Here is a 14,814-nt window from a genome sequence, read left to right on the forward strand (position 1 = left end):
TCTGCGGTGTATCTACTGTTTGGCTTAAGAAAAGAGCTTCTGGATTTTTGCTCGCTGATAAACACACACTGGATCAGTGTGAAATAGCAGGGCTCAACATCCTTACATCCCTCTGTGGCAGCAAAGTTTAACCTCTGCAGTGGTGATGCCTCTGGTCAATGGCAGTGCTGCTCGCCTGGGTTAATGCAGCTGCCTGACCTTGAGCCTCACAGTGAACTGAAGAACTCTTCCATTCTCCTTAATAAATTGCCTTCATTCATTTTTCATTTCACCTTTTGGTACTTCTGTGATAAAGTTTCCACGAAGTTTGCCAGCTCACTTGCCTTAGTGCATCACCTCAAGCTGCTATGAAATGAATGGTGGGTTCTTTTGTTCTTTTTGTCCTTCCTAAGAACTTCAAAGTAAGAGTTTAGACCTTGTAGTACCTAAAGTTGGCTTGGTGATGCTCCATCTTAGGGTTTGATTTTTTTCTTGAGGACCATTTTCACTGCAGAGTTAATGCAAACAACCAGGATTAATTGAAGCAAGGTGGAGATTTAAGCACAGATGTGAACTTCTCATCTGCAAATACACTTTTATATTAGCAGATTTTTTCTGGTAACCATCACATTAACAGATTTTTCCTGATGACCAGCAAACCCAGCTCATTAGGACTTCAAAGAACACGTCTCACATCCTTAAGTGAAAGCTGGTAATTCTTTAAAAGGTGGTTGGCTTAAGACCAAAAGTAATTTTTTTGTGAAATTCAGCACTGAGCACAGTCTAAATAACAGTGGTGCCTTTTTCAAGTCTGTCAGAACTGGGAATACTGGCTAGTCTAACTAGAAATACATAAGGGGGTTTTTGCCTCTTAAGTGGAAGATCTTCCAAAAATTCTCCATCTTTTGCCAAAATGACAAATTTTCACAGAGCATCTAGCAGGTATCACCTTTATAAGAAAGGTGTGGACCCTTGGCCACCAGCTGCAATCCCTGGGAGCAGCCTCACAGACCACCAAAATGTCAAAGCCCAGTTTGTCTTTGCAGTCCCACTGCTCTGACCTTTGTGACAACTCTGATGCAACTCTGTAGAAAATGGAAAATGTTCTAGGTTTTCCTGTGAGACCAACATCAGTTGGAAAAGTTCTAATGAGATATGGACCCCTTTCCTCATTATTAGCAACTTCTACCCATTTCCAGCCAAGCAGCAAGTCAGAATTGATACCAGACTAATTAATAAATATAGATAAAAGATATAGATAACATCTCATGATGTTGAGAGAAAACCAAATTCCCCTGCAGAGGATGGCAGCAAACAGACTCTCCAGTTAAATCCTGACTACAGGTTCATGCAGAAAGTTGATCTTCAGAGAGGAAAAAAGCAGAGTTCAGAAGGATGAAGTTGTGTAACCCTTTTTGGGTAACTAAGTATATAGAATCAAAACTGAAAGCAAGTTACCCAGGTCATCTATCACTCTCCCAAGATATTATAAACCTTGCACTGTACAATTGTAAACCAACCAACCAACCAACCAACCAAAAAAAAAAAAGCTGTAATGAAAATGCAGGGGAATCCATACATACAAACTTCATAGTGCAAATCTTCATAAAATCAAAAAGGAGGACTCAGAGCCACTGGAAGCAATACATGTGGGAATAGTTTACTATTGATAAGGCTGAGAGTGCCACTGATTTTTAATGCTTCCTAATTCTTTCTCATTTACACTCTGTTTTCAAGTCAGTGTGGCTTTTGCCAGACTTTAAAAAGGGAGCTTTTTAATACTGGTATCTTCTTTATTTATCCAAAGGACTTCAGGCACCCAAAGATTTATCTTGCAATGCACTCAGCCGCTGAACTCACTGATCCCCCAGGCTACATCTTAAAACAAAAGCTTGAAAGTGAACAAAAATGCAAGGAAATGACCCAATTTCCCCAGAATCAACAGCAAGCTAAGAATAGACTCCTGAACGCCTCAATGTCAGCTTAGTCAAACCATTGTCAAATGAAAATACATTTGTTTTCCCAAGTGTTCAGAACTCCATTGTCATGAAGTACGCTCTCCATACAGGTGATCATGTGAATATATATACAACATTCTTGTACACAGTATTCTACAGGCACACTTCCAAAGATATTCCACTTGTCACGCTCTGCTTGAAAAACCTGGCCTTCAGTCTTTTTTTTTTTTTTTTTTAATACACAAAATGTACTTGTTAACCATCCCCATGAGTCACACAGTCCAGTCCTGACAGGTTAATTGTTAAGTGGAATGAGGCAGCAGGGTGTTCTTTGGCAGCATCCCTGCAGGTCTCCTCCCGGCTGGCAGCCCGGAGGGAATGCCGGGGTGCTGGCGCTGCCGGCTCGCTTTTATAGCCCGCCTATTTTTAGCTCTTATCAGCCGCGGGTGCGGGGCCAATCCGCGCCCGGGGCTGCACAGAAACTCTGCTCCGGCCAAACTTCAGCAGCAATCTCCCAGGGAGGAGCCGAGGGGCTGGAGCTGCTGCTCTCAACTTGGGCTTTCTTTACAGGGGCTCCTGCGAGGCGCCAGCGCGCCGGGGACACGCGTTAGGACAGCGAGGAAGGGACTGACTCAGTAGATGAGCATTCTGCCTATATTTGGTGAAAATTAGTGAATTTAAGGTGCTTATTTAAGTCCAATAAGTGATGCAATCATTCAGTATGATATACATATAAATCAGTCTCTGGTGTTTTTACAGTGGTGGTGGTTTTTATCTCAATGTGTAACTGTGTACTACGTAACTGGAAACTACTTACTGTGATTATTTACAAATCCATGTGCTCACCAAAGAAAGGGAAGACAGATTGGTGCCTCTTCAAAACAGGCCACATGGTGTATAACAGATTTTTGACACTAGACCTTTGTCCAGTATCTCCTTTTAGTAACTTTTTGTGGAAATATGACCTTGTACTAACTTTAGGCTTTGAGAAATTAATTTGAAATGGTGAGAAAAATGTGTATTAAAATTAGGAAGCATTTCTGATGACATTAGGAAAATAAAAACTTTATAAGTTTAAATTATTTCTCCTAGTATTTTTGTTTACTGAGGACCTGCCAGTATTATCTGGACATATCACTGGCCATTTCTGGTAACAGAGACCCTCTTGCAATAAGGAGCCACCCAAAGTATCAATGTTACAGCTAAGGATGAACATATTTATAGACCAAGTATAAATGTGGACAAATATAAAACACTTGTGCTGGTCAGATTTTTAATCAAATATATTTTAAAATAAATCCAAAAATAGTACAAATGCATGTGAGCAGAGGTCTGAAGAGTGATTAAATACCTATATTTTCAGATGCAAAGCTTCCACTCCTTTCACTGGCTTCTCAACCTGCTCTCAAGCTACAGGGACACAGTGTTGAGGTCTCCCAAAGCACAGCAACATAGACATTTCACCTCAAATAGAATTTGTTTACTTAAACATTCATAGATATCTTAAAACAGGAGGTTATTAAAATAATCTTTTTTTGCTGCTTGTTTAGTTTAGCTATAAAAGCAGACGAAACTTGAGACAAGATGCAGCTGTGGAAAAAAAAAAGGCACCTTTGTGGAAAGAAAGTATGTGCAGGAAGGGATTACTATGACAACTGGCAGAAATGGAGACAAAAAGGATTGGCTGGTTTAGCCCCAAAACATCTGAGGTTGTCTAAGCCTAAACTGATTTTAAAAAGAGCTAAATGCGTGAATGAATGCTAATAGACCATGCTGGCACAAGAGCAAGGATGTTTTAGCTGCACACAAATAAAGGTAATTTGGAAATTAAAGTGTCAAACCTTTAGAGCAGTGACTTTCTGAAGCAGATTTCCAAAATTAATTATAATGGTAATAGTTTCTAAATAGGGCTTGATCACTTTATAAATGAAGTATTAAATGATGAGGCTGTCTGTAACAGAATACTCGATTTCATGTCCCAAAAAGTCACATTCAGTCCCATTAATTTCTTTTTCAGATTACCTAGAATCCCCAAAGAAACCATCTTGGTCAGTGTGCAGATTTCTACCTTTATGTGCCTCATCTTTTATAAACATATGAGCAGGAAGATAATGGTTTTCACTCAGGAGATGTGTTCTCAAGTTTTACTTCATTACCTACTTCATATTGCATGGAGCTTGCAACAGAAAATCAATGAACCTGTGAATCAAAATCCTGGTTTTGAACACTGCTGGATGTACTAAAACCAGACATGTGCACTGACAAATTCACTTCCCATCTATCCCTGAGCTCATCATTGTAACATCATGAATGTCTCTGACATCTTACATTATCAGGGACATACTACCAGTAAAAATTCACCTACAATTGTTTCATTAATTGGTATAAAAAAGATCATCTAGAGATCTAATTATAAAAATCATACCTGCAGATGACAAATAAATGACTCATTTTAGAGTGACACACTTCCTACGTTTCTTCTGCCACAGAAGGCAGTTTCATACAGGTTCATAACATTTCCCACAAAGAAGTGGTAAATATTTTTATATTGCCACAAATACATAAAAATATTTATATGTCTCTTTTCAGCCACAAACAAGGTAATGAGAGAACATTGAATATTTCTAAATGAACTAGTAAATAGAGTGGCAGAACAGTGGAAAATTTGTCTTCAATAGAGGGTCTTATGACCCAAAGAATCAAACAATTTTTCTTTTCCCAATTAAAATCTTAAGCTGTGTTTGAAGCGGTACCTAGGAATTCAAATTTAGTACGCTCAGTTGGGTTTTCTCTTCTACTGTGGTGTCTGATATAAAATGTAATTCTAAAACAAATACAGTTGAAAGACACATCTATGGGGATTGCTGTTAGAAAAAGGATAAAATTTGACTGAATTTAAAGAAGAGTGATGGATCTCAGTCTTGGAAAGATGATAAAGTGCATTAGATTATTTAGACTGAAAAGTGAACAGCAGAAGTGTCCAACATCTCATTGTTTGATCACTATTGCACTTCAGTTGTTGCTGAGTGGGGACAGTGAAATAAAAAGGGAAATTAAATTGCCTGAAAAAAGAAAACCAATCCAAAGTTTGTTTCCAGATGTCCATTACCAGAATTCACTTCTAGTCTAATCTAGTCATCCTTAGATTTGTATTTAAACTGTCACTGGTGGTATTCAGTTTGTTAAATTCAGGTGACCATGCCATTGTTTTCAGTGACAGTTTATGGTTTGATGCAGTTGCCAAAGCCTAGAAATGCAGCATTTGATAGGATAGCTGAGGAAATCCACAAACATGTATGAGAGAGGATCTGTGGGACACCCATGGCCTGCAGAGGCAGCTGGAGGCAGGAAAGAAGCCCTTAGACTGCTAAACCAGCAGGGGATGCCCGTGGTTGGAAAACTGAATTAGGCCCCGCTCCATACAATGAACAGAGTCTACCTAACAAGTAACCTCCCTCTACAGGTGCTGCTTGCACTTGGCCACAGGAATTAACATCCCATCATGCCATTTTTGATAGATTTTTGTTTCAAAAAGAGCCTAGACATCCTGCAGAGGTGTAGTTAATGGCTTACAGACACACCTTCAGTTGGATGAGCCAAATCCAACCCTTGATATCTAAAGAAAATAAAGAGCAGAGCAGAAATGATGCTTTCCTCTTGCAGACTTCAAAATAATTGACATACATCATCAACTGTTGCTCTGCAGGGATTATGCATTATTTTGTATTTGTAGAATATTATTCTCAGTAGAGCTGTTCTTTAGGTACTTCTGAAATAACCAATTTGAAATAATACGAATTGCTCTAATTTGGACAGCATCTGTTTAACAGGTTACAGTACTGCTACACAGATAAGTTTTCAAAGGCAGCAAAGAAGTAATCAATATACAAATCCAAACATTTTTCACTCCAAAAATATAGCTGCTGAGATGTTTGAAAAGAAAAAAACAGTCCATGCTGAGATAAGAGCCTTGTTTTCAGAACATCAAAGATGATATCACAAGATGAAATATATATGAGGGAAAAAAAGGCAAATAAATCCTGTTTTAATTTTCTCTCGGTGTGATGCTACATTATTTACATTGTGTTTGCCATTGCTGCAATCACTGTGCAGGGACAATTTCCTAGATAATACAGGTCTGTGTTTTGAAGCTGTTGCTACGTTACTGCGTTGTGGCTGGAGCCTCTGAGGGAGGCACGGGAGCGCCAGATCAAAATTGATTCAGGGACCTTTCCGCAGGTGCCTGACTCAGCAAGGGTTGGAAGCAAGACCTTTTACCCTTTGTATCCAAAAGATTAAGCAAACTGCTCTGCCCTGCCACTGAAACACACGTTCTGCTCGTGACTGATAGTCAGGGGACTGGGTATTATCTGTAACAGAACAGCCATCACTAATCTTTTCACTCACACACGTACACACACACAGAGTAATTCAGATAGGCATAAATCCAGCTGTGAAGAGACCCACAGCACAGTTTTCCTCCTCAGAAATAAAGGTTAGCAGCTATTAGGTTTATATGTGAAGACTTAAGGGATTACCAGTCTGGTGCACATGATGGGGCGGAGGAGGGAGCCATAAAGCCACGCTGGGTCTGCATAGGGGTGTGGAGGTGTGAGAGGTGTATCCCTATTTTCTGAGTTAGCAGAGCAAAAGCACTGGTGAGGGTGTCCCTAACACTGGATTTAAGTCAGAGCAGTTCTCTGACTCCAAAACCATGCTGTTTTCAGTGAGGGGTGATCAGAGTCTGATCACACCACCAAGAGAAACCTAAATTCTCACAGAAGAGAAGCCTAACACTCTACAAGTCAAATGGCAGCTGCAAACTGTGCAGTACTACTGTAATACACCTGCTTGCAAATGAGCAAGTAACAAATGGCTGAGACTGTCACTGAAGCATTTATTAGGAAAACACCAGGAGGTGTTATATGGAGGAACCATATAAATGTTAAAGGATTCAAAAATATGTTAAAATAGAGCAGATAAAGTGCTCTGACTAGGGAGTTGGAAAAATGATGAATTAAAGAGGTGCTTGCTGTAGTAATTTTTACTGACACTGTTATTTGCACTACCTGTACCTCCAAACTGGAGCTTAGGAATTATATAAATTAACCAGAGAAAGACTGGAACATGTCATTAAAACCACCCCAAAAAAAAACCCCAAACCACAACACACCAAACCACTCAACATTTAGAAATGATGACTCAAAGTTGAAGGCAAGCTGAAGGATTCGTTTAGTTTGAGAAAGCAAACACTGAAGAAAATTTGATCTGTCTTCTACATACACAAAGATCTTGTCTATTAAAAAGAAAAAATAGCATAATTCAGAGCAAACAAATTTTACTAAAGGAAAATATTGTCTCAGGACAATAATTAAGCATTGACAGAGACTAATTGATATAGATGCTGAATGGGCATCACTGAATGTTCCCAAAGAAGCATCTGTTAGGGATAGTCTAGATAAGACTGAGAGCAGGAGGACAAATCACTTGGTATTCCAGACTTGTATTGCTATACTTAATTGTACTTGTAAGCTATCTCAAGACTACTTGCAGGAATAAACAACCATTAATTTCATTTTAATTATCAAAACAGGTATCACATATTGGCTCCCCATGAGTCATTTCCTGCTGTGTACATGTCAACTTCAGCATCTTGGTCTGTAAATCTGCCAAGACTGGAAAACTCTGAAAATAGTTTTTAGATCTTTTCCTTGCTCAGGTTGCTCAGTTAACACTATTTAAAAGGTGGATTATGAATCACTCAATCTTTTTCTAAGCTTATGCATATGACCAAAATAATATTTGCTTACTTCTGTTAGATTTATAATTTATAATATTTTAAAGCCTAAAATGTCATAAAAAGCCAAACTACTATAATTTTGTGTACATATGGACAGTTACACTTGCCACCTGGCTTCAGCCTGAATTTACCTTACCACCTGCAAACCTTGGTGGAGAAGATATGGCTCTAACATAAGGCTGTGTACTATATTTGCATCAATTAGAAGGCTAACTGGTTTCCATTGCTAGGAGGTCTCTAGACACCCTATGCTTACAAATATCTAACAGCTCAAAACTGCAAGTACAGATGTTTTCCTCTGTAGATTATGAGTGTAGTAAGAAATGCTCAGTTCTGCTCAACAAAACACCAGTTTAACCCTAACTTCTGACTGGACATCCACGTGGTTCTGTTCTCTGCAAATTACACATACTTAAAATTAGATTTGTCCTGTGACTTCATGTTCTGAACCATTAATACACATTCCTAAACAGAATTTTCTCAACAGATACCAGAATGCTTCAAAAAAGAAAAGCCAACTCATGAGGAAGAAGTGTGATTTTCCCAGTGACACAATGATGAGTCTCACTGTCCTTGTGAAGAACATGGTCATTCACAACAGTTCAGCTCAGCTTGGGGAGTCAGTAGGGAACTAGCACAGAGTTAGTTGTGCCACCAATGGACTCCTCAGACATCCCTGGCTTGGAAATCAGAGAACCACAGAATCACAGAATTGGTAAGGTTGGAAAAGACATTTAAGATCATCAAGTCCAACTGCCAACCCAGCACCAGCACCATGTTCACCTGTAAACCAGGTCCTGAAGTGCCACATCCACACGTTTTTGGATGCCCAGGGATGGTGACTCCACTTCCTTGAGTGGCCTGTTCCAGTGCCTGACAACCCTCTCCATAAAAAAACACATAAAATTCCTAATATCTGATCTAAACCTACACTGGCACAACTTGAGGAATTTTCTCTCATCCTGTCACTTGTTACCTGGGAGAAAAACCTGACCCCCACCGGGCTCCACCTTCCTTTCAGGGAGTTTGGAAAGGAAGAGCCCCCCAGCTCCCTCAGCTGCTTCTCGTCATTCTTGTGCTCCAGACCCTTCCCCACCTCTGTTCTCTTCTCTGGACACACTCCAGCCCTTCAATTTATTTTTTGTGATGAGGGGCCCAGAACTGAACCCAGGATTTGGGCTGTGGCCTCAGCCATGCCCAGTACTGGGGGATAACACTGGGGGATAATCACTGCCCTGGCTCTGCTGGCCATACTATGGCTAGTGCAAGCCAGGTGCCATTGGCCTTCTTGCCCACCTGGGCACACCTGGGTCATGTTCAGCTGCTGTTGACTCACACCCCCAGGTCCTTTTCCAGCTTTCCAGCCACTCTACTCACAGCCTGCAGCACTGCAGAAATGTCCCAAGTGCAGGACTCAGCACTTCAAACATCTTGAGGGAAATACAAAAATGTCCTTTTTTTTCTAGCTCCCAAACTAATGAAATTTTACAAAAGGATACCATAATTCCAAAGAGAAACAGCTAAATGCTTGCATTCTGATTCTTAAATATAAGCACTGATATCCACTAAAAGGACAGAAGGCAACAAGTACACACTGAGATACACAAAATTCTATGTAAAACATAGCCTTACCATGAGGGTAGGACATTAGAATGGCTGCACAGAGAGGTTGTGGTTTCTTCATATTTGGAAATATTGAAAACAAAACATGACCCTGAGCAAGCTGCTGTAGGTGATCCTGCTCTGAGTAAGGAGTTGGACCAGTGATCTCCAGAGATGCTCTCCAGCATCCATAACTCTCTTACTCCAGTGCAGTGATCCAACAGGTGCAGGTTGATGATGCTAAACCACTGCATAAAGTTGGTATTTTTGCCTAACACAAGGTGTTTATTGCTTAGGGTAAAGAATTACCTTCCTTCTTTTGGGAACTGTGTTCCTATGGCACAAATGAGTACAGAGAAGCTGTAATTTGCAGTCTCAGGTCATCAAAAAAACAGAAGAGCAATAATTTTCTTCTGAAAAGAAAATTGGTCTTTAAAGAACAACTCAAGCTTCAGGAAAACAAAATAGTTTAAATTTTCAAAGAAACCTAAATCTTCAGAACAACCATGCTGCTCAATAGGAAAATATAGTGTACAGATGAGAAGGCTGGACCTTGGAGCCATGATTGGATCAGGCTGTCCTGTGCACTCAGTAACACAGCCTGCGTGCCAGTCATATTTCTGTTTAAATTGCAAAAGCTTTTGTTGAAAGAAATTACAGTGTTATTGAAAAGGCATTAAAGTGGCTGTGACAAGCCTGGACGTGCTGGATTCATACAAACAGATTCATGTTGTTACATGCTGCATTCTGCTGTTAAAGGCACAGGGAATTCCTTTTTTACCTCACGGTACATCCTGATATGACATAGTTACCAAGCACTGATAATCAGTGAAAAATTAGTTAAAGTGATGTAAACATTTTCTTGGTGTCCAATGAATGGACTACTGTAAACATTATCCATCCAGCTGCACTGTGAGTTAGATACCACTTAATCTTCCCACTTTCTCTGGTGTTCAGGCCTCTGACACTCACATTTCCAGTCATTCACAGAGATTTATTAAGGCTACAAGCAAAGAGAGGAATAAATAGTGGCAGAACTGCCATGGTCACTATTGTCCCACAGCACAAGGTCCTGCTTTCACTGTTAGTGTCTGCAGAAAAGTGCAAACCCAGATGAACCCAATTTCAGAGCAATACTGGCCTCAGGTGGACTAGTGAGATGGGAACCATCTATGAGTAATATTTATTGATACAACTGAGATATTGGTTCCATGTGCAAGAAGCCACAGCCCTCGGGATTTCATTACTCTTGTTATGTATTATTCTGTGACCTTCCATTTTACAGGCTGACTTTGGTAGCTAGATAATTAAAGAGAGCAAAGCTGGATCTGTGCTCCATGGAGTTACTGCTTTATTACCTTGATACCAGAAAAACAGAAAAACAAAAAGCCAAAAATGAAACATCATCACGTTCTCAGGGAGTGAAATACTGTAACAGGAGTTCAGTTCAGCCACCTCCCCAGCAGCACCCAGTGCCCTGCCCACAGCATGGATCACCTGAGAGCCTCATGTCCCAACCTTTCAGCCAGGTAGGGATATCTCGGGGCTCAAGGACATCTCAAAGACACCAGGCACTTATGTTTGGCAAGTGAAGAGAGCACGGCTTGCCCTCCTCTCTGGACTAGCTGATAAGAACCTTTATGGGATAATCAGCTTCTCTGAACAGCAAAAGCAAGGAAAAGGACTTGCTCAGACCTTGCCCATGACAGTTCTATTCAAAATGCCTCTCTTCTCACTTTTTCAAATTAACCTGAACAACTCTGCTTGAATGGGAACATCTGCACACATTTCCTATTTTATCCATAGAAAAGGAAGACATTGTTATTTTGAAAAATGAGAAATGTGAAAGAATAAGGAAATTAAAAGGATGATTTTAAAGCCAAAATACAGCTTTTTGGTTGCTAACACCATGTAGTTGCTAAAAAACAAAATGTACTCAATTGCTGCAACTTTTAACACATACATAGGACAACATGAAGAAATATAAAATAGAACTAATGCCTCAGCTCTTACTTTGACCATATAATCAACATATTTTTAGCAATGACCATGATCCTGTCACAGAAATAGGACAGGTGCTGTTTCAGGGAGCCATTTCACCAGATAGTGACTGCTGAAAACACTTCTCATTATGTGTGGTGACAAAATCTCTTCTCCTGTTTCCAAAGCCCCCATGGAACTGAGAAACAGATTTTGATAATATTGTTGATGTTGAAAAATTAACAAACTTCATGAGGCTTCTCTTGAAATAACAGAATATTATATTCATGGTGTATTGTTCTAGTCAAAGTACGCAAGGTCTTGAATGTTCTTATATAGTTAAAAAGAAGGAACTGTCAGGCCTGTGTTTCAGCCTAATAAATGTTGAGGAAGGTTAAATACAAGTGCTTTTATGAAGGAAATCATAGTGTTTATTCAAGTACACAGCTGTTTACAGTTTTGAAACCTAAGTAATCCTTTATAAGGTGAGGGAAGGTGTGAAAGCCCTCTCAGTAATTTATACCTAACTGGAAATTAATGAAAACACATGTTGAAATTGTCACAGAAATATCTAAATCTAAATACTGAAAGGAATAAAAGAAAAACTTATTTCAGGGATGAGCATTATTTAAACTATACATTCAGTTTTCTTCATAGCATTCATAGCTGATACTTTTGAGCTCTCAGCTACTAGATAGTGAAGTGCAGGGATAGCTGAACTAGCTCAACTAAATAGTAGCATCCTAGCTGTAACAGTAGGGAGATTTCCCAGAAGAAATTAATTACAGCAACAATCAGAATACCCACACCACACTTTCACTTGAATGAAGAAATCCCAGGCACTTCCACACAACACAAATCATCTTTTTCTCTGCTTAAATATGCAAGAGGTAAGTGAAGGGATCAGCTCCCTGCAGCAGAGTTGGGAGCAAAGCAGTGAATAGCTGTATTTCATTGATTTGGGGTTTAAAACCAGGGTATACTTAGGAGCACACAGGTTCTTACCTTTACAAAAATGGAAATCTCAACATCTTCCTGAACGCTGTTAGTTTCTCCAAAGTTATTGTTAAGGGGAAACTTGAGGGAAGTTGAAGAGTCGGTAAAACTGCTCTGCCTCTGACGAAACTGGAAATCTGGAGGAAAATGCAGGTTGGTCTCAAACATTGTGCCCTCCACATCTTTATCTTCCAGAGCTGGGCTCATCAGATCAGCCTGCTGCTGTGGGTGGTCTTCTTCAGCACCATGGTGAGATGAAGAATCATTTTCTCCATCACTTGCATGCTGAGAGGCCACAGAATTATTACAGCTATCTTCTGGGTTCTCTTTACTATCATCTGTGTTTTCTGGGATATTAGTGATGGAAAGGGGGGATGCTGAATCTTCACGGACATGATCAGAAAGATCACCCCCTTTATTTTCCTCAGAATCTGAAACCTCAGAGCCAGTGATGTCATTAGCATTTTCATGGATGTCAGTGAAGACTGGATCTTCCATGGCTGCTGGCTGGTGAGTCTTGCTTGCCTGCAGGTACCTTACAGACTACAATTAAAGTGAGATGTTAACAGACAAGGCTCCTCTGGAGGAAGCAGAGTCTGTGGTGTACTTTCTGAATGCTCAGCTACACATGGCAGATCTCCAACAATCATTTACTGAGAGCCTTGAATCAACAACTGCACTTCCACCGAAGTAAAAGGCTGTCTCACTTTTAACCCCTTTGTCGATCTGACTCCTGGGAACTCTATCTCAGGAGCTGTAATCAGTTGTTCCTCCAGATATTGCCTGGATAAGTATAGCAAAAAAAAGCTGAACAACCTCTCAGTCCCAGAAAGCTGCAGTAAAAAAATAAGTGTTCTTACATAGGAAGTTGGAAAGAGTTCTACTTGAAATCTTATTTATGTAAAGAGGTAGAAATGCAGACTTCACTCACTCATATTTTCAGCACACAAAAACTTCAAGGAAAAGCAAGGCAAAACTGCCTCAACAATACAAGCAATCATCTGTAACCTTCTAGTGGTTACATACAAAATCGTCAACAACTGATGATCATTTATAAAAAACCTACAAAAAATATAAAGAGGTAAATTTAAACTCTTTCCAACATTGCCACTCATTCACTTTGGGGGCCACACATTTCACATTTAGCATTTTCCTCCTCTCAACTATAAACTAGGGTCAAAACTGTAAAAGCTCTCATGAGCTGCCCTGGGAATATAGGAAAAGAAAGCAATGAAGAAGTAATTATCATAATTACATATACATAATGCATCAATTAATTATAATCACATTTAGGTTATGTAACTCCATGTCGTAAGACACACATTGTAGAAATCTAGTTTGCCACCTTGTATATACAGTTCCTTTTCTCTAAAGAATGGAGAGACACACCAAACTGCACAGAACCTAAAGTGGGTGAATACTGCCAGTTTTAGCATAGAATTAACTGCCCTCCTAGAGACAGATACATGTTCCACAGGGACTGAATTCAACAGAGCTGAAACTCCCAGAGGATACAAACTTGCATTTATCAAATTATTATAAAGTTACCAATTTATTAAAGTCATGAGAACTTCAGGCCTTATTGACTAAAGACATTTTATCTCCACGTATACTGCTTCTGGATTACATAGATTATTACAGGAATTCTTATAAACAAATTATATTTAATCTTTTGGGGTTGAGTCAAAAGGAAAATGAAGGTATTTTCCTCCTGACACATCCTTGTAACTTCCTGAGAGGTAACTGCCATAGCCAGGTTAGATTCCTTAAAGGAATAAAGAAGAGAAATGAAAGAGAAAGATGGTAATTCAAGCCATCCCAGAAGGGAACACAAGCTGTTTCAAAGGGTAGAGTAGCAGGTGCTGCCTGCCTGGGATTTATGATTGTAGTTAACCACCATTACTCTTATATTAAGAAGTTGAGAGTACTACTAAAGTTAAATATCAAAAACAAACCAATATTTCATCGTAATTAAACTTAGGGCTCTTAGATAACCTGAAAAGTGCCAAGATCATGGTCACAACCAAGTTTAATCACTGTGACTGTACAGTACAAAGATACAGGTAAGTATCAGAGATCAATGAGATCTCTTAGCTCTCGAGAGCATTTCTGTCCTGATGCAATTCAAGGACTTCAAGGGTACATTACCCATTACTAAGGCCTAATTTTAACTTTTACTGCCCCCACATTCCTGCCTGGCACAAGTGGTGCATCACCAAACAGGATGGAGCACATCTCCTTACATTAGCTGTATGTAACTCAGCCACAATTCCTCACATGGAAACCCTAACTCAGAGATTCTGAAATGTGTGCTGTGTCTCGCAAATTTCTAGCACTCAAGACCAAGGCTAATGATAAGACTGATTTAAAATCATGAACTTAAATTACTGAAGTTCGAGAAACTTCAGAAAAGCAATAAAATAGCTGGTAAGATTTACAAATTCACCTTCTTTTAGGACTACTTTTCACTTCTAAGAAAACACTTGGATTTCTTCATAT

At 39.5% G+C, this 14,814-nt stretch overlaps 1 protein-coding gene across 1 annotated transcript in view; it reads right to left on the reverse strand.

Annotated features, from left to right (window-relative positions):
- The window catches only part of CLIC5 (chloride intracellular channel 5), a 76,943-nt gene extending 63,999 nt beyond the window's left edge, over positions 1-12,944 (reverse strand). Inside the window, exon 1 of the mRNA XM_063423701.1 lies at positions 12,325-12,944. Coding sequence (XP_063279771.1) covers positions 12,325-12,813 — 489 coding nt within the window. The 5' untranslated portion in view covers positions 12,814-12,944. The remainder of the gene's footprint in view (positions 1-12,324) is intronic.
- Between the last annotated feature and the right edge of the window lie 1,870 nt (positions 12,945-14,814).

Source organism: Prinia subflava, chromosome 2, assembly GCF_021018805.1.
Source record: "Prinia subflava isolate CZ2003 ecotype Zambia chromosome 2, Cam_Psub_1.2, whole genome shotgun sequence".
Lineage (NCBI taxonomy): Eukaryota > Metazoa > Chordata > Aves > Passeriformes > Cisticolidae > Prinia > Prinia subflava.